Raw genomic sequence first — 24,420 nt, forward strand, 5'->3', positions numbered from 1 at the left:
GTTGGCCGAGACCCGTGCTATGTCTGAGTACATTGAGAAGAATCTTGCTAGGGGATTTATCCGGAAATCCACCTCTCCGGCTGGAGCAGGATTCTTCTTCGTCAAGAAGAAAGGCGGCTCGCTTCGTCCTTGTATTAACTATAGGGGTCTAAACCAGATTACCATAAAAAATAAGTACCCCCTGCCTCTCATCTCGGAGTTGTTTGACCGCCTAAAAGGCGTGAAGATCTTCACCAAGCTCGATCTTCGGGGGGCGTACAATCTGGTCCGGATTCGCCAGGGAGATGAGTGGAAGACGGCATTCAACACCTGGGACGGTCACTACGAATACTGCGTGATGCCCTTCGGCCTCTGCAATGCTCCAGCCGTCTTCCAGGAGCTAGTTAACAACATCTTCCGAGATCTCCTGTATTCCTGCGTGGTGGTGTACCTGGACGACATCTTGGCGTTCTCCCCGGATCTGCCTTCTCACCGAAGGGGTGTTCGTCAGGTTCTGCTGAGGCTCCGGAAGAATCGCCTGTATGCTAAATACGAGAAATGCCTCTTCGAGCAGACCTCCTTGTCGTTTCTTGGCTACATAATTTCTGAGACTGGTCTGCGCATGGATCCTGAGAAGGTGTCAGCCGTCTTAAAGTGGCCCTGACAGGAGGGATTGAAGGCGATTCAACGGTTTCTGGGTTTCGCGAACTACTACCGCCTCTTCATTCCTCATTTTTCCTCCCGGACTTCTCCCATCTCTGATCTCACCCCTAAAGGAGCAAATCCCAGGGAGTGGTCTTCCGAAGCGGAAAATGCCTTCGTCTCCCTAAAACAAACCTTCTCCTTCGCTCCAGTGCTACACCGTCTGGATTGCAGCAAGCAGTTCTTCCTGGAGGTTGATGCCTCTTCCTCCGGGGCCGGAGCAGTGCTCAGCCAGAAATCCTCGTCCGGGAGAATGGTAACCTGCGTCTTCTTCTCCAAGCTCTTCTCCTTGGCCGAGCGCAACTACTCCATTGGAGATCGGTAGCTGCTGGCCATCAAATTAGCGCTGGAGGAGTGGCGCTACTTGCTGGAGGGGGCTCTGCACCCTGTAGTCATCTACACTGACCATAAAAACCTCGCTTATTTGCAGAATGCCCAAAGACTAAACCCGCATCAGGCCAGATGGTCACTATTCTTCGCTCGATTCTGCCTTACTCCTCACTACCGCCCGGCAGACAAGAACATTAAAGCCGATTCACTATACCGTTCATTTTTGTCTACCAACCAGGAGGAGGAGCCTCTACATATCATTGATCCCTCCAAAATATTGACTGTTGCTCCATTTGACCTGTCTCATTTACCTCCCGGTAAGACCTTTGTAGCAGTTCAGGATCAGAAGAAGGTTTTACTGTGGGGTCATTCGTCCAAACTTGCTGGTCACGCCCGCCAGAGGAAGACATTTCTGCTCATTGCCCGACATTATTGGTAGCCCACCATGCGCAAGGATGTTGCGGAATTTGTCGCGGATTGTTCCTCACGTGCAAGGTGCTGGATGTCTCCTTGGATTTTTCTTCGGCCTACCATCCTCAGTCCAATGGCCAAGTGGAACACATCAATCAAATCTTCACCAGTTTTCTTCGACACTTTGTCAACGCTCACCATAGCGATTGGGTTGAGCTCCTGCCCTGGGCCGAGTTTTCCTATAACAACCATGAGAGCGAGTCTTCTGCTAAAACTCCGTTTTTTGTGGTCTACGGTCAACACCCCCGGATCCCACTCCTTACGGATTCGCAACTCTTTTCACGTGTCTCTACTCAAACCGGTTGTCCTTAATTCTTTCTCTGACGATCCAGGTACCACTCCAGCTCCAGTCTCCGCTGAGGACGTCTTTGAGGTAGAAAACATTTTGGCCACCAAGAGGGTAAGAGGAAAGACTTTCTTTCTTGTGGATTGGAAGGGGTTTGGCCCTGAGGAGAGGTCTTGGGAGCCCAGGGAGAACATTCATGCCCCTCATCTTCTAGAAAAATTTCTCACGGGCTTAAAGAAGAGGGGGAGTAAAGGGGGGGGGTACTGTAGCATTGGCGTCTCTGCCTCCTGCTGGGCAGAGACGCCGTTCCCCTCACCGCCGCGGTCCCGGTCTGGCGTCTTCCTGTTCCTCTGCTGCTAAGGCGTGCACTGCGCGCAGCTTCCCGGACACTGTGCTTAGGGCGCGCTCGCACTCCCTCCCTCTTAAAGGGGCCGTGCGCGCCGTCCTAAAGAGTCCCCGGCCAATGGCCGGAGGACCTCCCCTATATTAAGCACCTCCTCCAAAATGGAGGTGCCTGTGCAAGGTTGTTGTTTGTGTGCTAACACTCTCCTCAGCCCTCAGGTCCCTTGCCTGCCAGTCTGTCTAACAGTCCTGCCCGCCAGTCTGTATACCTGCCGTACCTGCTAGCCTGCTTACCCGGAGCACCTGCCAGTTACCTGCCGTGCCCGCCAGCCTGCCTACCCGGAGCACCTGCCAAGTTACCTGCCGTGCCCGCCAGCCTGCCTACCCGGAGCACCTGCCAGTTACTTGCCGTGCCCGCCAGCCTGCCTATCTGGAGCACCTGCCAAGTTACCTGCTGTACCCGCCTGCTTGTCTACCCAGATCACCTGCCAGCCTCTCTGCTGTGCTCATCCGCTGTACCGGTCAGCTCCAGTCACCTGACCCGTGGGAGTCGCCAGCTCTCACACAAGGTCGGTCCCAGAGTGGCACCTGGTTCCTCTGCCCAATCCTTCCTTGGTTCACGGAGTCGACTAAGCCGCCGTGTGACCTGGGTCGGTCCGAGTAGGCACTTAGTTACGCCCCTCTGGTCCCTCCTTGCATCAAAGCACAGAGGTTCCACCACCCGGACCAGTAACAAGTACTAAGTGATAGAATGAGAAAAATGTCTGCTATTCTCAGAAACAGCTCCACTCTTGTCCATGAGCTGTGCCTGGTATTGCAGCTGAGTCTCATTTGCTTTAAAGAAGCACAACCCCCATCAAAGTTTTCATCCTCTTAATATATTGCAGTCATCATATTATATAGCACTGTGTGATTACAATTGCTCATTTTGCCTTTCTACCCAGCTAATTCTTCTCTTTTCCATTTGGTCTATGACATCATGTGATTAAAAACTGACTAGCTGAATCCTTTTTAGCTCTATGTAGAAACAGGAGGTCAATTTTCCCTGCATGAGTCATGAGTCACTGCAAAAGTCCCTGGCAGGGGAAGGAGAGAGCAGCTAGGTCAGAAGTTGAAGAGGGGAATGATAAATGCAGGGACAAGAGACTTCCTGTTTCTACATAGAGCAGAGAAAAGAAGACTTTCAAACATCAGATGTTTCTGAACTGCAACTAAAAGTAAAAGTAGACCAATCGGAAAGTATAAAGCGCCTGCATAGTGTAGCCCCTGTGCAAGTAACATACACTGTAGTATCAACATAGCTCCCAACTGTCCCGTATTCGGCAGGACTGTCCCGTTTTGAGGGCTCAGTCCTGCGTCCCGTCACCGCACAGCTGTTCTCCTGACAAGTGCCAGGGCCCTGAGGAAGCGGAGGGCCCACTCGCCGTCACGGACGCTATGGGCCCGGTGAGCAGCGATAGCCCGGATCCAGCGCCCGCGAGTGTTCCCCCCTGCTTCCTCAGTGCCCCGGCACTTGCCATGGTAACTTACCTCTCCCCCGCATCTCCTGACTCTGTGACATGTCAGGGCAGAGGGCGCGCTGACATCACTACGCTGCGTCCTCTGCTCTGACAGTGTAGACTGCAGGAAGACGCTGAGCAGTCCTGACCTGCCGCCAGCGAGGAGAGGTGAGTATTTGGGGCCCATACTGTATGTGGTGGGATGAAATAGAAAAATAAAAAGTGCAATTCCACAATTTTTTATTTATTTTATTTATTATGTTCATGACATGGTAAAACTGACCTGCCATTATGATTCTGCAGGTCATTACGAGTTCTCAGATACCGAACATGTATATGTTATTTTTTATTGAAGTGGTGACATTTTTTTTTTAAATTTATGTTTTTTTTTTTGCTTATGTCGCCATTTTCCAAGACCCGTAGCGTCTCTATTTTTCGGGATCTGGGGCTGGGTTATGGCTTATTTTTTGCGCGCCGAGCTGACGTTCTTATTGATATGATTTTGGGGTAGATAAGATGTTTTGATCGCCTGTTATTGCATTTTATTGCAATGTTGCGGATGCCAAAAAAACGTAATTCTGGAGTTTTGATTTTTTTTTTTCGTTACAGCGTTTACCGATTGGATTAATTTATTTTATATTTTGATAGATCTGGTGTTTCTGAACGCAGCGATACCAAATATGTGCATTTTTTATTTTTAATGAGGCAAAAGGGGGGTGATTTGAACTTTTTTTTTTTTTTTTTTATATTTTTCATATTTTTTTTTTTAAAAAAATTCTCACTTTTAACTGTGTTTAAAAGCTTCCTTAGGAGACTTGAAGCTGCAATTGTCCGATCGCCTTTGCTATACATAGCAATGCTGAGCATAAGAGCTTACACTCTACAGGAGATTCAATCGCTTTAACTGACTATCATGTCAGCAGCCACATTAAAGTCATTTTCTCTTTAACTGCAGTTTTCTGATGTCGTCCAGAGGCTCCAAATTTTTATTTTTTTGTTAATCACTTTTCATTTTTTGTCTTTTGATATTCGTCTTCATTTTTTCCAATTTTTCAAAATGGCGCACATGATTTATGAATGTCCCTCAAAGACAGAGATGATCTCTATTTCAGTCTTTAACCTTTTGGGCGATGTTTAAAGGGCAAAAAGTAGTTTGTTTCACAAAATGACACAATAAATGACCAAAAAATTCCTGGCATACAGGTATATGAAAACATTCCAAGTGTTGGACTTCAGGACATTTGCGACAAATTTTGCAACTTTTCAAAAAGTTGCAAATCACAATTCAGGCGGAAAACTTCTGGAAACACCAAACTCTTCCCACAATGGCAAAAAAAAAAACACCAAAAAACCCCTAATAAACACATAAAATAGACTGTAAAACAAATGAGTAAAATAATGAAAAATGGGCGAAAAACACCAAAAATAAGACAAAAAAGGTTCACAGACCCTGAGTTTGTGAGCAGCTATCCATGAATTGTTAATTGTGCCGGGCTCTAATATATGGGGTCATGGGTGCGCACTGAAATCATACAACTCCACAGCAATACTTTGACTCCCTAAGGAAGAAAAACCTAAAAATGTGGTATAATTGTCAGCTGTGGACCGACAGGAGCCTCTGTGACGTGTCGCTCCGTCTGATCCACATGACAGGACGCCGAGGACATCATTAACTTCTGATGGTTTTACAATTTTATCTTTATTTAAATATAAGCCAAAGAAATATACAGTTATTCTGCTGGGGTTCTGTAAAGCCATGTGCACAGAGGGGTCAAAAACAACAACTTTTTGGGTCCTGACGCAGTTTTTTTTAATTGTTTTGGAAAAGGGTTTTCTTTTTTTTTTGACGATTTCTTCTGCATTTTGATTGGACGGTGCCCACTTTAGAGTGGATTCCATCCCGCTGACAGATTCCCTTTAAGGTTGTGTTCACACTCAATCTTTTTGCTGAATTTTTGGAGCAAAAACTCTCCAAAATCCTCCTCAAAAACAGTGATTTTGCCATAGAAATGAATTAAAGTTTTGTTTTCCGTTGTGTTTGAAGCAGCTTTTGAAGAGCTTTTGTGCCTATAACTCCAGAAAAAAACTCAGCATTAACACACCCCAAATATCGAAGTAAAAATATGAAAAATACTCATATTGGACTATTCCTATTTGCCTCCTGTGATCTGTGTGATCTTTGGGAAACTTGGTAGTAAGTGTCCAGTTTCTCTGCACTGCCTCCACTGGTGAAATGACGTATTACACCATTTCCATCAATGTGCTGTGTGTGTAACACAAGACAGGTCCTCCAGGGAGAGACACTCTGCACACAAAAAAAAAAAAAATTATAAAAAAAATAAACGCTTCATAGATGCAACATACGATTTAAAATAAGTGCACAATGCGGGTAGAATCAGTGGCACCGGGTACACATTTTTATGAGATCCTTTATTGAATGAGAACGGATTCATTGATTGGTTATCCGGATATTTCCAAATCTGTTCCTGTGTTCAGATGGTCGGTGATCACGTCGCCAATGTCAGTGTCACCAGCCAGGTTCCTGGATATGTTCCTGTGCGAGGATGATCAGTCCAAAATAATATCATCCCAAAAGAAGCCACGGACCAACCAAGAGAAGGTTAGAAGAGTCTCGGACTGGGGGTGGATTGTCCCAGATTCCCACATATCTACATATATTTACATATCAGTATCACTGACGGCCACATTGTGACAATTCTCTTCTGTACATTTTCAGGATACATGATGGCTGCCAGGCTTTTTTTCCCCCCTACTTTGGAGAACTGTAAAGAAATAAGAAAAGAAGAAGAATCAAGTAAACAATCAATCAGGAATGTCTGTGCTCCTCGCTCCATAGAACTGAATAAGCACCAACTGTCATCTCCTATCACAGTAATGGTAAAGTCTGAAGACAGTGAAGACACATTTTACCCAGGAAAATGAGGGTGAAAGATGAATCCAAGAGCACAAAGAAGTAGATTTGTCTGATAGCATGTATAACAAAGTCTCTTATTTTCATGTGTGCTATCGATTTATGGGGGAAAATGTTTCCATTTCACATATATTTATCTCTTTCAAATCCATCTACTTCATATCTATCAATCAATCTTTATATCTATTTCTATCTTCTATTTGTCTATGTATCTCTCTATTTATCTATCTATTTATATTTGGGGCAGCACAGTGGCTCAGTGGTTAGCACTGTATGGTGGCTCAGTGGTTAGCACTGCAGCCTTGCAGTGCTGGGGTCCTGAGTTCAAATCCCACCAAGGACAACATCTGCAAGGGGTTTGTATATTCTCCCCATGTTTGTGTGGGTTTTCTCCGGTTTCCTCCCAAACTCCAAAGACATAATGATAGGGAATGTAGATTGTGAGCCCCAATGGGGACAGTGCCCATAATGTCTGTAAAGCGATGTGGAATTAATGGCGCTATATAAGTGAGTAAAATAAATAAATCTATCTATTTACAATGGCATGTAAAAGTTTGGGCACGCCTGGTTAGAATTACTGTTATGGTGATCAGTTAAGCAAGTTGAAGATGAAATGATCTCTATAAGGCCTAAAGTTGAAGATGACACATTTCCTTTGTATTATAGGCAAAAAATATACTGTAGATTTTCATCTTTTACATTTTAGGAATTTCAAAAAGGAAAATGGGCCGATGCAAAATTTTGGGCACTTTGCATGGTTAGTAGCTAGTAGCGCCCCCTTTTGGAAGTATCACAGCTTGTAAACGCTTTTTTGTAGCCAGACAAGAGTCTTTCAATTCTCGTTTGAGGGATTTTCATCCATTCTTCCTTGGAAAATTCTTCCAGTTCTGTGAGATTCCTGGGCCGTCTTGCCTGCTTTGCTACTTTGAGGTCTAGCCACAGATTTTCAATGATGCTCAGATCAGGGGATTGTGAGGGCCATTGTAAAACCTTCAGCTTGCTCCTTTTGAGTTTGTCTATTGTGGATTTTGCTGTGTGTTTAGGATCATTATCCATTTGTAGAAGCCATGCTCTTCTCAACTTCAGCTTTTTTACAGATGGTGTTATGTTTGCATCAAGACTTTATTGAAAGTTCATTGAATCCATTCTCCCTCTACCTGTGAAATGTTCCCCATGCCATTGGCTCAACACAACCCCAAAGCATGATTGATCCACCACCATGCTTAATGGTTGGCGAGGTGTTCCTTTCTTGAAATTCTGGGTCCCTTTTAATCCACACATAACTTTGATCATTGTGGCCAAAGAGTTCTATTTTTACCTCATTGGTCCACAGGACTTGTTTCCAAAATGCATCAGGCTTGAATTTTATGGTGAGGATGCAGGAGAGGTTTTCTTCTGATGACTCTTCCATGAAGGCCATATTTGTGCAGGTGTCTCTGAACAGTAGAACAATGTACCAGAACTCCAGAGTCTGCTAAGTCTTTCTGAAGGTCTTTTGCAGTCAAACGGGGGTTCTGATTTGCCTCTCTAGCAATCCTACATGCATCTCTCACTGAAATTTTGCTTGGTCTTCCAGACCTTATCTTGACCTCCACTGTTCCTGGTAACTGTCATTTCTTAATTACATTTTGAACTGAGGAAAGGGCAACTTGAAATCACTTTGCTATCTTCATCTAGCCTTCTCCTGCTTTGTGGACCTCCATCATTTTCAGAGTGCTAGGCAGCTGCTTAGAAGAACCCATGTCTTCTGTTTTTTGGCACAAGGTTAGAGGAGGCTGGGTTTTTATAAAGCTGGGAAATTTGCATGATCTGGCCTTTCCTAACAATGATGGTGAACCATCCATAATCCTAACAGACTAATTAAGGTCTGAAACCTTGGTCAAAGTTAACAGAGCACACAAATGTCTAAGGGTGCCCAAACTTTTGCATCGGTCCATTTTCCTTTTTGGAATTTTTAAAATGTAAAAAATGACAATATATATATATATATATATATATATATATATATATATATATATATATATATATATATATATATATATATATATATATATATATGCGCACACACACACACATATATATATATATATATATATATATATATATATATATATATATATATATATAATATGTTATGCCTAAAATACAAAGGAAATGTGTCATCTTTAACTTTAGGCCTTTTAGAGATTATTTCATCTTCAACTGTTCACAATAACAGTAATTTTGACCAGGGGTGCCCAAACTTTTACATGCTACGCTATTATCTATCTGGTTTTAATTCTATAAGAATCCGCTGATAATTATCTTATTTTCTGCCTCTTATTTGTCTTTTCACAGAAGAGCGATGATTTTGGGGCTTGGGTTCCTGCTGTGGTTCCATCTGTGGGTATAGGGCAGGTCCCTCCATGTCATCCAGGTGACACAGGGAGCAGCAGCCATGTTTGTGGTTACTTCACACTAGAATAAGTTTCTGGCAGATAATCCGGACCAGATAATCCGGAGCAGATAATCTGGAGCAGACATGGTCAGTCGTCTCTATGATGAATTTGCCGTTATGTGGGGTCATCACCGTATAGATAGTATCTGGTGATTCTGTGGGAGCGTGCCCCTCGCAGCATATGGGATATGGAGTACCCCTTTAATTCCAGACTGTCTGTCCCGACCATAGAGAAGTATGAGGATGGTGTCTGGGGAAGCCATCATGTGTCTGACACCAGAGAGCAGATGATATCGGGATGTAAGGCAGCAGCGGGGTGTATACCGGGTGTTTGTTGTTGCTCTTGTGGGATTGTCATGTGGTTTTGTGCCCGGTTATCAGATCGAGCTCAAGACACCTTGTCACCACAAACACAAAACACTTACTACTTTCTGAAGTACATGTATGTCCTCCGGTACACGCCTGCAACACACAGAAATACAACATAGGTTACTACACACAAAAACTGTGCATATTAATGCCGCCTAATCGTGCACCACTGTGTAACCCTGCTACATACCAGTGCAGCAGCGCCCCCTAGCGGTGACTCTAAAAGCTGTGATGACTCTAGAATGAAACCTCTTTGTGGCAGATGGACCTCAGCAGGGCCACCGCCGCCTTTACACATTATTTTCTGTGTATTTCTGTAAGTCCAGACACTTTTTTTGTGGTAAACTATATAATATATATATAACGATATAACTGGGTAATATTGAGGCTTATAGGGGACGCAAAAGAAATACACACGGCTTCCTGCGGGGGGAGCAATAACACCGCAGCCAGACACTCAGCACCGCAATATCAGGATACCGAGTCTACAAATGTGACGGGGTTAAATCTGTCACCAGAAAATGACGATTGTTTAAATCAAGATTTGTGTTATAATGAATTTTCCTTTTTATTTTTCATATCACGATCTACATAAAGAAACAATCAAAATATTGTGATTTCCACATCGGCCATTAAGGAGGAGGAGGTGAGCTGTGACATCACCTATTGTGAATGGTGGATCCTGTGTTATCTACTGTATTTAGAGGTGTTATCAGTCATAGTATAGGAGGAGGAGGAGGTGAGCTGTGACATCACCTACTGTGAATGGTGTATCCAGTGTTATCTACTGTATATAGAGGTGTTATCAGTCACTGTACAGGAGGGGGAGGTGAGCTGTGACATCACCTATTGTGAATGGTGGATCCTGTGTTATCTACTGTATATAGAGGTCTTATCAGTCATTGTACAGGGGGAGAAGGTGAGCTGTGACATCATTTATTGTGAATGGTGGATCCTGTGTTATCTACTGTATATAGAGATCTTATCAGTCATTGTACAGGGGGAAAAGGTGAGCTGTGACATCACCTATTGTGAATGGTGTATCCAGTGTTATCTACTGTATATAGAGGTGTTATCAGTCATTGTACAGAGGGAGGAGGTAAGCTGTGACATCACCTATTGTGAATGGTGGATCCTGTGTTATCTACTGTATATAGAGGTGTTATCAGTCATTATACAGGAGGAGGTGAGCTGTGACATCATCTATTGTGAATGGTGTATCCAGTGTTATCTACTGTATATAGAGGTGTTATCAGTCATTGCACAGGAGGAGGTGAGCTGTGACATCACCTACTGTGAATGGTGGATCCTGTGTTATCTACTGTATATAGATGTGTTATCAATCATTGTGCAGGAGGAGGAGGTGAGCTGTGACATCACCTATTGTGAATGGTGGATCCTGTGTTATCTACTGTATATAGAGGTGTTATCAGTCATTATACAGGAGGAGGAGGTGAGCTGTGACATCACCTATTGTGAATGGTGTATCCAGTGTTATCTACTGTATATAGAGGTGTTATCAGTCATTGTGCAGGAGGAGGAGGTGAGCTGTGACATCACCTATTGTGAATGGTGTATCCAGTGTTATCTACTGTATATAGAGGTGTTATCAGTCATTGTACAGGAGGAGGTGAGCTGTGACATCACCTACTGTGAATGGTGGATCCTGTGTTATCTACTGTATATAGATGTGTTATCAATCATTGTGCAGGAGGAGGAGGTGAGCTGTGACATCACCTATTGTGAATGGTGGATCCTGTGTTATCTACTGTATATAGAGGTCTTATCAGTCATTGTACAGGGGGAGAAGGTGAGCTGTGACATCATTTATTGTGAATGGTGGATCCTGTGTTATCTACTGTATATAGAGATCTTATCAGTCATTGTACAGGGGAGAAGGTGAGCTGTGACATCACCTATTGTGAATGGTGTATCCAGTGTTATCTACTGTATATAGAGGTGTTATCAGTCATTGTACAGAGGGAGGAGGTAAGCTGTGACATCACCTATTGTGAATGGTGGATCCTGTGTTATCTACTGTATATAGAGGTGTTATCAGTCATTGTACAGGAGGAGGAGGTGAGCTGTGACATCACCTATTGTGAATGGTGGATCCTGTGTTATGTACTGTATATAGAGGTGTTATCAGTCATTGTACAGGAGGAGGAGGTGAGCTGTGACATCACCTATTGTGAATGGTGGATCCAGTGTTATCTACTGTATATAGAGGTGTTATCAGTCATTGTACAGGAGGAGGAGGTGAGCTGTGACATCACCTATTGTGAATGGTGGATCCTGTGTTATGTACTGTATATAGAGGTGTTATCAGTCATTGTACAGGAGGAGGAGGTGAGCTGTGACATCACCTATTGTGAATGGTGGATCCTGTGTTATGTACTGTATATAGAGATGTTACTTTTCATTCTCTCCCTGTCTGTGATGTTGAAGTCTCTTGTGCAGAATTATAAGTATGAATCTAGTATTTGGCCTAGTGCACAGTGTGAAAATTTCAAGATTTTTTTCATTTTTAAAATAGATACAGCGGTGATGTGAAAAATTAAAAAAAAAATGATTATATAAAAATACATTTAACATAAAACTGGATTTAATTAGGTATAAGGGAATGTGGCATCAGAAAATCACCTAAGTGACTCAGATCAGAGCAGGGGGGATTGTCAGTATCCCCAGTGGTGTATGGAAATGAGGGGCGCGTGTCATTATTCCTGGTGGTCTAGTGCTAATGTCAGGATCCCTGGTGGTCTGATTAGGGGTCACTTCTGCCCTGTGCCGCGCTGACACCCAGCTGAATGTGTTGTGTCGGCACATCTGGCTGGTGGTGGATACGGCGTATACACCGCACTGCACTGTGTATACATATATCTGTATTGTGTGGATACAGCAGGAGGAGACTTACGATATGTATGAGAGGCCAACAAGTACAGGCCGATGAGGAGCATGAGGGCCAATCCCGACAGCGGGGCCCAGACCACCGCGCTGCAGCTCACACCTAAGCACAACACGAAAGCATTGCGGGATTATGTTACCGGAGATGGATGCGGATCATTTATCGATATCATAACGAATATTACAGTGAGATCAACATTTATCTAAACAAAATTCTGTGCTAATTATATTATATCTCGTTACGCTGCACAGGTATAGGCAGAAAGATAACATACTGACTACCTGCAGCCACCACTAGGGGGAGCAGAGGAGCTGACTGCATACAGGTACACATAGAACTCAGTAATAGAATGGTATGCAGTCAGCTCAGGCGCGCCCACTGGTGGTGGCATCATCAGAGGCTCAAGCTATTGCTTAGGCCGTCCACAATGCTTTACACTGCAGCCTTGGCGTTCAACACATGGCTCCAGGCCTTAAGCCGTTACATGTGATGTTGCATTTGGATATAAGTGTCATTGGAACCAGAGTGACATGACAAGGGGGAAAATAATGTCTTTTCTCACTGTGCCAGAACGACTAATTGGTGGGGTCCCCATTAAGTCCATGAAGGATAATGTTTGAGACCACCAAATGCCCACCTCCATCCTCGATTCTCTCACTGCAGCCGTCTTCAAGTCCTGCCCTAAAATAAGGACAAGTATATTCTCTATGTGTTATCATTTACCTGGTAGAGATGTCTTAGAGATTTTCCTGCATTTACATTTTTTTACATTTTCTTGCTTCTTTTTAGTCGTCTTTGGCATCATTGTTGTTGTAGGAAGAGAATCAACTACAAGATGAAAGAAAATGCAGTTTATATACAGCAGCCATGATAAATAGATAGGGAGATTCTCGGGGAGATCTGTGCCCCGCCCATAGATCTTAACAGCTCATTTGCATATTAAGAAAAACATGGATTTTTCTGGAATAAAACATCAGATCAGAGATATCAAGGTATCATTTTATTCAGCTTCCTATAAGCTACATGCCCATATAGACGGATTAGGAAGGTTCATCTTACTGACAGATTCCCTTTAAGCTCTACTTGAAGGATACAATTTAGCACAAAATACAATATAAGGGACCAGTAAATGTTAGTGAAACCAAAGTATTAAATTATTATTATTATTTTTTTTTTTAAGAAAAACAGACGAACTAAAAATTTGTCTTGTCCTGCATCAGACATACAACACAATTTGAATGTGTAATACTTTATATGCCCTGTGGTGGCGCTGCATAAAAACGTGAACATTTACTACTCAACTGGTTGTAGCTGGTCTCTGGGGTTCTCAGCTGGTAGACACTTTGGCCGTGATTCATCAAAGATTTTAAAAAGGTGGAGTAAAAAGCTTTGAAAAGTCACAAAATTTTGAAGCAGGTTGGAGTTGCGGCAAAATTTAGCAACTATTGGCATTTTCACGCCAGTTTCTCCAAGCTGGGGCTGGACTTGGGCACCGGCAGGGGCGTAACACCACAGCTTATCTAATTCATGGCATTCCCTACGCAAAAATTCTACTGGAGTAAAGCTCTGATGTTTGGTAGATCACTCTTTCACTGGTCTGATGTTCATGGTCGCCATCACTAGAGAAGAATCACTCACCGACCGTCAGCCTCGTCCCATTTCCAAACACGTACTCCAGTTTGAGCGATGTTCCGGCCATACAGTAGTAGACCCCACTGTCGGAATGATCCAGGTTGGCTATGTTCAAGGTGAAATAATCTTGAAATTGGGTTCTTTTGATTTTGAACTTTTCTGGTGTCATCATCTGGTTCCCGTAGGAAGCTTTGCCCAATTGACTTGTTGAGCTAACGATGAACTCCAAGTCTTCGTTCTTCTCGAGCTTTCGATACCAGTAAAGTCCCAGATGTTCCATGGATACTCCCTTGACTGTACAAGAAATTTCTACCGCTTGATTAACTAATTGGATCACGGATGGACTTTGGCTTAACAATGCAGATAATGAATGAACCCCTACATGAAGAGAGAAAACGGGAAGAAGTTGAAGGACAAGCCCAGTGTGATGGTCCACATGTCAGGCACAGACACAATAAATATCTTAGAAAAGAAGTTGTTGAGGACATCTACTACAACACTTAGGTGGAAGACATCCTAACACCATTTAAAAGGATTTTCCACTTTAAGAAACGTTGTTCCTAAATGTTTTTACAGCATTTTTTTGTTGTTGTGTGTTTTAATAGTGTTTTTAGAGCAGAAACTGAGCAGAAACCTCCAAGTTTTTGAGGACTTATGAGATTTGGAGGAGGATTTGGAGAGTTTCCACACAGTTTATGCTCCAAAAACTCTGAGTGCACGTAGCCACCGAGCGGAATCTCCAAAGTTTTTGAAAAATTTTGAGTTTTTAAAGAAGATTTTGGAGACTCTTCGCTACAAAAGACCTAAGAGTATGTCCATGTTGAGTCTTTTCGCTAAGTTCTTGAAGTGGAAGCTCCAAGGTTTTGAGGAGTTTTGTGGTCTTGAGAAGGATTTTGGAGAGCTTCTGCTCCAAAAACTCAGCACAAAGACTCATTGTGAACACATCCTTACACTTAAAAATAACAAACAGGTATTCCCCTTTCTGGGGTCCAGTGCCGGTTCTCCGCTGATGCTCAAGTCTCCAATTACGGAGCTCCATGGCTCCGCTGATGTAGACCGCCTTCGTTACTACCTTGACTCTGTTATGCCCAGCCACAGGCTAGCCTTCAGAGGAGACCATAATGAGTGCTACTGTATATAGTATAATCTTTACCCAAAACTCAATACCAATCAGGTCTTAAATGTATCCCTTCCCCCCAGAAACCAATTTTCATTTTTTTGCTTTTTCGTTTTACTCCTCCCCTTTTTTTAAAAGCCATAACTTTTTTAAAAACTTTTCCATCGACATAGCAACCAAAGGGCTTATTTTTCATGAGGCGAGTTGTATTTTTTAATGACACAAATAATTTTTACTATATAATGTACTGGAAACGGGGGGGGGGGGGGATTTGCTGAAATCGCAAGAAAAAAAGTAATTTTGCCATTGTATTTTGGTTTTGATTATTTGTGTGCTTTTATTTTGTGTGATAAAAATGAATTGGCGACATGAGTCTTCATGTCAATACAATTACAGCAATACCGAGCTTGTGTAGTTTTTTTTTTTAAAAGTCAGAAATTTGTAAAAAAAAAAAAAAAAAAAATTGATTTGTGTCGCTGTTTTCTGAGAACCAAAATTTTTTTTTTATTCTCTCTTTTAATGAATCTGTGTGAGGGTTTTTATTGCGTGGCCAGCTGATGTTTTTAATTATATCATTTTGGGGTGCATAAAATGTTTTTATAACTTTTTATTTTATTTACTATTTTATCGAGATGCGGAGACAAAAAAGAAAATGCAATTCTGATGTTTCAAATTTTTTTTTTTTCTTACGGGTCAAATAATTTTATGTTTTAGTCAATCTCAGAATTTATAGATGGGCCGAAATTGACACTGGCATTTAATTGGTAAAACAGCAGCGATGGGAGTTAGCTCTGATCACGGCTGTTACAGGCAGATTTCAGCAGGGTAATATAGCCGGCATCTACTGAATATGGTTTGTGCTCAGCTTTATAGATCGCATGGGGAATGTTGCAAAAGGGTTAATGCCATCATTATTATGATACACATAAAAAATGTACATAAATATTGAAAACAAAAGCAGGGATTCAGATTATGGGGCAACATAGGTCGGGGTATATGCATTAATAAATTACATACTAGGCACTAAAGAAGGCAGGGAAGGAGGTATGTAACTTCATCATGCACTTAGGCATATTAATACATCCTCAGAGCCCTAATATATAAATAGATGTAGGAAACGCATCACTAATGTGCAGCCCCCCAGTCACTGTGGTATTGCAGTCCATAGAACAAGAAATCAGGTTCAAGTTCCCTATGAGAACTAATACCAAAAAAACAAGTGTATACTAAAAATGAAAGTGATGTTAAAACAAAAACTTATCACCTCCTTTTCTCAAGTTAAAAAAGATAAATTAAAAGAAATAAAAATACAAACAGATTTGGTATTCGTGTGTCTGTAAAAGTGCTATCCATCAAAATATAAAATTATTTAACTCATTAGGCAAATGGCATAAAGAAAAAATCAAACCTCCAAAATTGCCTTTATTATCCCCCATTCCCTCCCAAAATGCAATAAAAAGTAATCAAAACCTCATATGTCAACCAATATGGTACAAATAAAAACTAACGCTAATCCCCAAAACACCACCAATCCCTCATACAGCTCCATTGTTGGAAAAATTTAAAAAAAAAAAAAGTTCTGATTCTTGGAAAATGGTGACACAAAATAAATTTTTTTTTTTTTACAAAAATTTTTAAGGCACTAAAATAAAATAAGAATAATAAAAAATCCCTATAAGTATTGCCACAGTCATATTAATCTGAAGAATCAGGTTGTCATTCTCATGATTGACGTTTAAAAACAAAACGGAAAAAGAAAAAAATAATATGGGAATTGCATTTTTCCGCCATTTTTCCCGAATTGGAATTTTTCTCTTTTTTTTTCAGTACATCATAAGGTAAAATGAATAGTGTTATTCTTAGCTACAAATAATAATAATAATAATAATAATAATAATAACAACTTGCACAAAAAACTAAGACCTCAAAAAACATGCAATGTCGATTGAAAAAAAAAAAAAGTTATTGCTCTTGGAGAAAAAAGAAAAAATGCAAAAATTGGCAGCAATCTTAAGAAATGTGTTTTTTTTTTCTATTTGAGTAATTTTTACATTTTATGCACAGCTTCTATCCATGTGGTCAGAATAATTAATTTTATGATTTTCCTCCTTATTTAAAGCTGCAGTAGCCACTATTCTCAGGTGCCACCAAAAAAATAAAAAAGGAATAAAATAAAAAAAGAATAATAAAAATAAAGCAGCACCTCATTTATGTTAATAAAGTAGGATACAAAGGGGTTAATGTAACACGGTTAACACCTCCATTGATTGCCGGTATAGAAAGTGAGAGCTCAGAGGTCGGTGTTAGTCATTGCTGGGGGAGATCTGTTTTACCTCTGACTCCTACATGGATGGAAGCCCCATGTTCTGCTTCATACACGTCACTTAATATGATTCATGGAGAATAACAGCGAGGGTTCCCTGCAAAGTCCCCGCTATGTTGGAATGGAAAAAAATATTTATCTTTTGCAGCATATTATTATTATTTATTTTTTTTTAGATGCAAGTTCCAAAATATTTTATATATTTATTGATATCTTTTTTATATCTTTTTTTTTTACTCCTATACCTGGTACTGTTGTATTGTTGCATTTTATTTATATTTCAGATAGCATGATTTACATACTACTTAATGTCAGGAGGCAAAGCATCCCCAAATTGGTATATTTAGGGGGTCTGATATCATTATTACATCCAAGTTCGGACTGTGATTACATCCAAATTCAGACCGGGTCTTCTGATTCGGGCTTGACATGCTCATGTATGCCAAGATCGGGTGCAGGAATCCCATGGGTGGTCTGTGCAGGCTCGGACTGGCTCACAGGAGAAGAGGGGAATCCTCCGGTGGGCCACCATCCTCTTATATGAGCAGTACTTGGCACTATATACTTGAATCACTATGTACAGACAAAGGCAGCATCTTATTTATGTCACAATCTACCCAGTTCATTGTTGTACAAATTTGTGATTGAGGATAATGTGACATTTACATGTAGCTGAAAAGTTGGGCCCTGGAGTTGGTTACTGGTGGGTCCTTGGCACCCCAGTGCGACACTGCGTCGGTGCATTGGTCTGTGAAAGATGGATGTATGATTCTGGGCCTAAGGGCACAGTCAGACGGCCGTATAACACGGACGACGATTGTATCGCAATGCTCGGACTGGCCGGCTTCTCTCCTCACCCGATCGTGACAGCATGTATTTCTATGCAGCTGTCACGCTCGGGTGAGAATAGTCGCCGGCCAGTCCGAGCATTGCGATACGATCGTCGTCCGTGTTATACGGCCGTCTGACTGCGTCCTTAGGCTTGTGCACCCAGCAGGGCCTTATGCATAGAGTGTGCACAGCGGTGCCAGAACCTGACGGCTTTCCACTAAGCTCCGCGGCACCAGCTGGTGTCAAACTTCTGAAAAGTTTACAGGAGTTTTCCATAGGATTTATTCTCACAAGTCCCTTCTCACAACACTACGGTATGTGGATGCCACGTCATTTACCAGGTGGAGGTCACTCACTATCAAATGGAAACCTCATAAGCATATGGTGTTTTCTACGATTCCTTGAGCGGCTTTCGCTAGGATTCCCCTCGCCAGTTATAGTTTAAATTACAGAAAAAAAGACGAATGTGACGATAAAATGAGCAAACGACAACAAAATTGTCACCCAAGCCACTTAAGAAAAAAAGACCATGGCTTTTCTCTAATGCGGCTTTGCCTAGAAAAACCTTGGCGCCTTAAAGAACACATGGCCTAAGACCATGTTTATGTGGAATTTTTCATGTGGACCACTTCATGAAATTCTTCGTTATTTTAGCAAAGATTTTGGAAGAGTTTTTCTTTTCCTGGAAAAATTTTTACAGCTTTTTGATTGGACAGTGCCTAGATTGGAGTGGATGTGTTCTCAACTGAGTCTTTTTGTTGAGTTTTTTGAGTGGAAATTAGTTGTGTACACATGGAGTTTTTCAAAGAGGTTTTGGAGCAGAAACTCTACTAATCGTTCTTCAAATCTCAAAACTTTTCAAAAACTTGGGAGTTTTTGCTCAGTTTTTGCTCCGAAAACTCAACAAAAAGACTCCGTGAGGACATACTCACTGGGCGGAAACTCTTCAAAATCTTACTCAAAAACTAAAAGTTCTAACAATTTTGCTAAATTTTCACTCTGAAAGCGCAGAAAAAAAGATCACACTGATGTGAACACATCCCAAAACTTCTTCATGCTCAAAAAACTCTTCACATGAATGGAGACGTGGATTTCCTATAGAAATGAATAGGGATAGTTTTCCATACGTTTTCAAGGATTTTTGCAGTAGATCCGTTCCAATGAAGAGCTACTCTGTCTGAACCTCGCCTAATACCACCATGTACATGAACCTGTATAGTATCCCAAGCCATGTACCACGGTGCGCTGACATACATGTTCTGTGCAGAATTACGTGGAATAAGAAGGAGGATAGAAGAGCCAGAGAAGAATCTGAATGTTCTGGATACAAGTGGGAAAAGCAGCAATACTTAATGTCAAGCAAAAGCTGAAAATGTGAAGGCTGTATAAAAAAATACCACTGGTGGTCAAAGATAGAAGAGGACCCCGGTGCAAGAACAATATACAGGCCCTTCGCACTCCAATAGATCATCATAATGCCCGATTCTACTTGTTTTGGAGGTGGATGTGGCCCCTTACCTCTTGGGCCCCCGTACAGCTGCACAGGTCGCACAAATGGTATGTCTGCCCCTAAAAAAATACATAAAAATCTGTTCCCATATGTAATATTTCCCCTAAATAAATGCTTTTTAAAACCACATCTTAAATGTGGAAAACAGTTTTTGGCTTCATATTGATAAAGGATAGACTCATGATTAATCAAAAGAGGACATTTTATATATATATATATATATATATATATATATATATATATATGTGTGGAGAAAAGGAGATTCAGACATCCATACAGGAAAGGCTTCTTTATAGTTACAGCAGTGAAGATTTAGGAAAGGAGATCTGTTGAGAGTGATGTCTTGGATCTTTTCTATGGAGTAATCAAGGATCGGTCAGGTTGGAGTTGCAGTCAGCCGGGCATCTCCTGAGCTGGATCGACTGAGATTGGTTTCATACATCCATGAAACATGCACCTTTCTCGCACCGGAGAACCGGGCCTGACCACAAGGTCCTCCAACCTGAGCTAGTTGCTACATATGCTTATCTGAAGCAGTTCGCTTAGGCTGGGAGACCCAGCGGTCAATCTGAGGTTCCGGTCCGCTCGGAGACTATGTACTTGGACCATGTGAGACTGTCCTAATGATTCAAAGGAAATTGGGAATATTAACCGTTGGCCAAATGATCGTTGGGTTGACAGTTGACCTATTTCTACAGCCATCATTAAAGGCTACGTTCATCTGAAAATATCTAACAAGTCCCAGAAACATTGGAGCACATGGAGTCCAACTGCAGGAACTGTCAGATACCGGTTCTGAAACCTTCCCTCTCCGATGACAACTTCTAAGGGTGTGTACACAAGTTACCGCATAGTTTTTGAAGCAGAAGACGCTTCAGGAAAATGCCGGCGGTATTTTTCCTGAAGCATCTTCCTCATCCTTTTCTCGTTTTTTCTTACTGCAATTTTGCAGCAAATTTTTGCAATTTACCCCAATTTCCCATTATCCGTGGCAGGGAATACAGGCTGAATTTCCATAATGTAACTTTCCAACTACTCCCGCTCTGTGTTACCTGCTGCTTCTGGCGCTCTACAGCTAATGGAGAGACGCTCTACAAGAAGTCACAACAGAGCACCGGACTTACGGTCCCAAGTGTCTCCTTGTTTTAAGACATAACTGATTACCCTAAAGTTTATTCCAGGTTGGAAATGGCCTTTAAATAAGCAAAATACAGAAAAAAAAACTCAAATTCCAGTAAAAAAAAATAAATTATTAAATTTTTGTGACCACAAAGAACCAAAGATTTCTGAGAATAATTCCCGTAGATTCTGAAAAATGATCAAGTAAAATGAGGTAGAAAATATCTATTTTTTTCGGTGTCCTGGTATCCTAATTTTCGTCACAGCTGTTTATTTGCGCCTTTGTTATGTGTTTACTGCAGTTTTCTTTTTTGATCTTTTTCTACAAAGTAACTTCTGACCCACATTGATCGTCATCTGTCGACACAAGGAGCATCTGCTCCGATTTCCAGTTTACCGAAAGGGCCGTTATTTATAACCTTCATTCTCTTACAGTCTCATCCATAAGACATTTTGCCGATTCATACAAAGTTTTAGAATGAGTTTTGGCATTTTCCGTTGGATGTGGATGTTGCACATGACATTGCCGTAAGCCTGAGCTGAGCTGGCCGTATTCACACGCACTGTTTTTGCTACAACTTTGCATGTTTTTTTTTTATTGTACAAAAGAAAATATTCCTGACTTTTTTTTTTTTTTGCAAAATTATACTTGTGGCCAAAAAAATGGGATGGGTCCGTTGCAGCCTAAATTCACATCGGTACGGCTATTTTTTAGTTCTTGTGTCTAAGAGCGGATAAGCCGCACACTGACTGGCACATCCACAAAAGTAGTTCAAGCACCAGTCCAGATTTCTGCGGCAACTTTGATACCATCATGTGTCTGGATGAGGGCGCAGTCACACAACCGTAGAAATCGGATTACAATGTTCGGACTGGCCGGCAGCTCTCCCCACTCGAGCATGTAAGCTGCATAGAAATATATGCAGCTGTCACGCTTGGGTCGGGATAGCCGCAGGCCAGTCCAGGCATTTCAATCTGATCTCAGTCCGATTTATACGGCTCTGTGACTGCGCCCTCATCCAGACACATGATGGTATCAAAGTTGCCGCACAAATCTGGACTGATGCTTGGATTACTTCTGTGGATGTGCCGGTCAGTGTGCCGCTTATCCGCAAGATGATTATCTCCATTCAATGGGACTTTTTGATGCAGAACCGGCAAAAAAAAGTAGCGCGCCACTTATTTTGACAGATTTTTTTCGAGAGTAGATTAGAAATAAGATTTCAATCAACTGGATGTTAAAGTTGCAGGAACCTTGGTCATGTGCATGGGGTGCAAAGTGAGGTCAGATTCGATGCATATTTTGGCACAAAATCAGCGCCAAAGTCCATATAGGGGTGATAGGACGATGATGTCTCATGGTGACATTCAACATTCCCAATTCTTCTCTACACTCTTTGCCAAATTCACCGTATTTAGGCCTCATGCACAAGACAAAGACTTCACAGCGGGAAAATGTTATTTTTCCAAGTTACGGCCACTCCATATGCCACCTTAAAGTGCATCCGAAAGCCGCATGTTCTCCCATTTTTCCAAAAATTGGAAATTTTATGCCAAATATTAATAAATACAATTATAGATCATTGCTGCTCGCTTTTGATTGGTTTCATTGGTTGGGTCATGAGTGGCCCGAAAAAACGTGTCTAAATAGTAAAATTCTTTCGATGGCGTTGTTTTTTATTGAGTGAGTCAAGCAAACAAAAAATATGTAAAAAAAAATTATTAAAAAATTTCCGTCTAATTCTTGGCCATTATTATGTGACCATACAGTATTTAGGTTATAGGTGACTTTATATTAAAATATCATTCTCCCAGTCATACCTGATGGTGGCTAAACAGAAAAAAAAAATAAATTAAGCTCCTTTTTTACCCCTACGGTTCCCAAATATGCATGATGCTGTGACCCTTTCATTTTCTTCTTCTTTTTTCTTTGCAGATTTTTTTTTTTCTTTCAGTTTTTAGGCCAATTTTAGCAATTAAACATACAGTGGGAATATATCAATTAATAAAAGAATTGAATCAGGAAAATGTAAGAAAATACAGAAATCAATCAAGATAAATAGTTTTTCGACATTATAAGACGTTGCTGCTGTTTATCGTCCCCCTGCGATAACACCGGTTGTTTGGAAGGAGTTTTGTTTTCACTCTCAAATTGAGAGTCGCCCCAGTTTTAATATGAAGGCCCAGCGTAGGAGGATATAGACTGTCATAATAATCTGCATAAAAAAAAAATTGTTGATATATTTTTTTCTGCTTGAAAATAATTTAAAAAAAAAAAGGTTAATATGAATAGTATTAAAATAAAAAAGGCACTAAACATTTCCTTTCCCCCTGCGATCGATTCGAGACGTAACTAATAAACATCCAAACAATTCAATTTCTGTTTCATTTTAGCAACAGACGTCTAAAACTGGACTGAAGTTTTTGAAAAAGTTTTTAAACTTCCTGGTTGTGATCGGAACTTTACAGTCAAAAATATTTTATATTTAGAGAATTTTCTTTAAAATATTTCTTAAAGAAAATTCTAATAATAAGGTAAATCTTTTTTATTTTGTTAAAATTCTCGTGATTTTATAAAAATTTATAAGAAACAATATATTTGCGCCTGTCGAAAAAATACACACGGTAAAAGGTTTGAATTCTTCTTTTACAGACTTTTGCGGCAGAATTGTAAAAGTCTCAATGTTTTTATTCGGTGCATTCATTCATTGTAGATTTCATATGTATCTGTTTTGTATTCGTGGATTTGATATATATATTTTTTCCTTCTAGTGGTAAAAAAAAAAAGAAAATTACATCTATATAAAGTTGATAATACATTAAACATTAAATAAACCATAAATTAATTTAAATCATCGCCTCCCTGTCCGATCACGCAAGACAAAGGCCCAATGTGATGTCAGGGAATGAATGCGTAATTAAAAAACTAAATAATAATAAATATGTATAATTGTATAAATAATATATATATTAAAAGGACATTATATAGTTAGAAATAGACAGAATAAAACCTGTTGGAGACCACCGCAAATAGTTAGAAGAGAACCAAAAATACAGAATAGAGAGAATTTTTTTTAAAGATTGCTGTTCGTCATAAAGCGTATTTTTCTAAAAAAAAAATTGGTCTTTCGGATATTTTTTTCCCTAGATATGAAATATATAGTTCTTGCTAGTGTCCTAGAAAGTCATTCCCCCATAGGTATTGGGGGCCCGGCCCACATGAGCGTCGATCGGTGCGATCCCATTAAGAACGCGAAGATTTGAGCTTAAGGAATGGAGATGACATTTGCACCAAGATGGCCTAATGTTTCATGGGGGCAAGAATCTGGACATGCATGGTGGAGGACGTTAGCCTAGAAGTCGGTCATGGCTCCTTTCGAGCCCATAATTGCACCATAACTGGTATATGGTTCTGGTTTTATGTAGATTTGGTTTCGAGCAAAACTTTACATGAGTCAGTAAAAAAAATATATATATATCACGCTTAGCTGCCACTCATGTCCTAGATTTCTTATCATCTCATCTCTCCCCCCGTAACCTGCTTACCTGCGACATAGAAACCGATGAGAAAGAGGCAACACGCGATGCAGGACCCCCTCCGTCCGAGCTGCTTCATCTTTGCAGAACACTTGGGTG

The 24,420-nt window shown here is 41.0% G+C and overlaps 1 protein-coding gene across 1 annotated transcript; it reads right to left on the minus strand.

Annotated features, from left to right (window-relative positions):
- Window positions 1-9,402: 9,402 nt before the first annotated feature.
- CD8B (CD8 subunit beta) lies at window positions 9,403-24,420 on the minus strand. Its single transcript, XM_073662917.1, has 5 exons — window positions 24,331-24,420; window positions 13,891-14,262; window positions 12,976-13,080; window positions 12,262-12,354; window positions 9,403-9,440 (listed from the first exon to the last, which is right to left on the minus strand). Exons 1-5 carry the CDS (start codon window positions 24,398-24,400, stop codon window positions 9,403-9,405), a joined length of 678 nt encoding a protein of 225 aa, XP_073519018.1. The 5' UTR covers window positions 24,401-24,420.

Source organism: Phyllobates terribilis, unplaced genomic scaffold (assembly GCF_046119375.1).
Source record: "Phyllobates terribilis strain yellow unplaced genomic scaffold, ASM4611937v1 Scaffold_1__5_contigs__length_1240528914, whole genome shotgun sequence".
Lineage (NCBI taxonomy): Eukaryota > Metazoa > Chordata > Amphibia > Anura > Dendrobatidae > Phyllobates > Phyllobates terribilis.

Coding starts and splice junctions, on each gene's coding strand:
- CD8B (XM_073662917.1), bottom strand. CDS start 24,400: ATGAAGCAGCTCGGACGGAGGGGGTCCTGCATCGCGTGTTGCCTCTTT. Junction 13,081..13,890: donor TGGGACGAGGCTGACGGTCG/GTGAGTGATTCT, acceptor TTCATCTTGTAG/TTGATTCTCTTCCTACAACA. Junction 9,441..12,261: donor GTTGGCCTCTCATACATATC/GTAAGTCTCCTC, acceptor TGTGTGTTGCAG/GCGTGTACCGGAGGACATAC.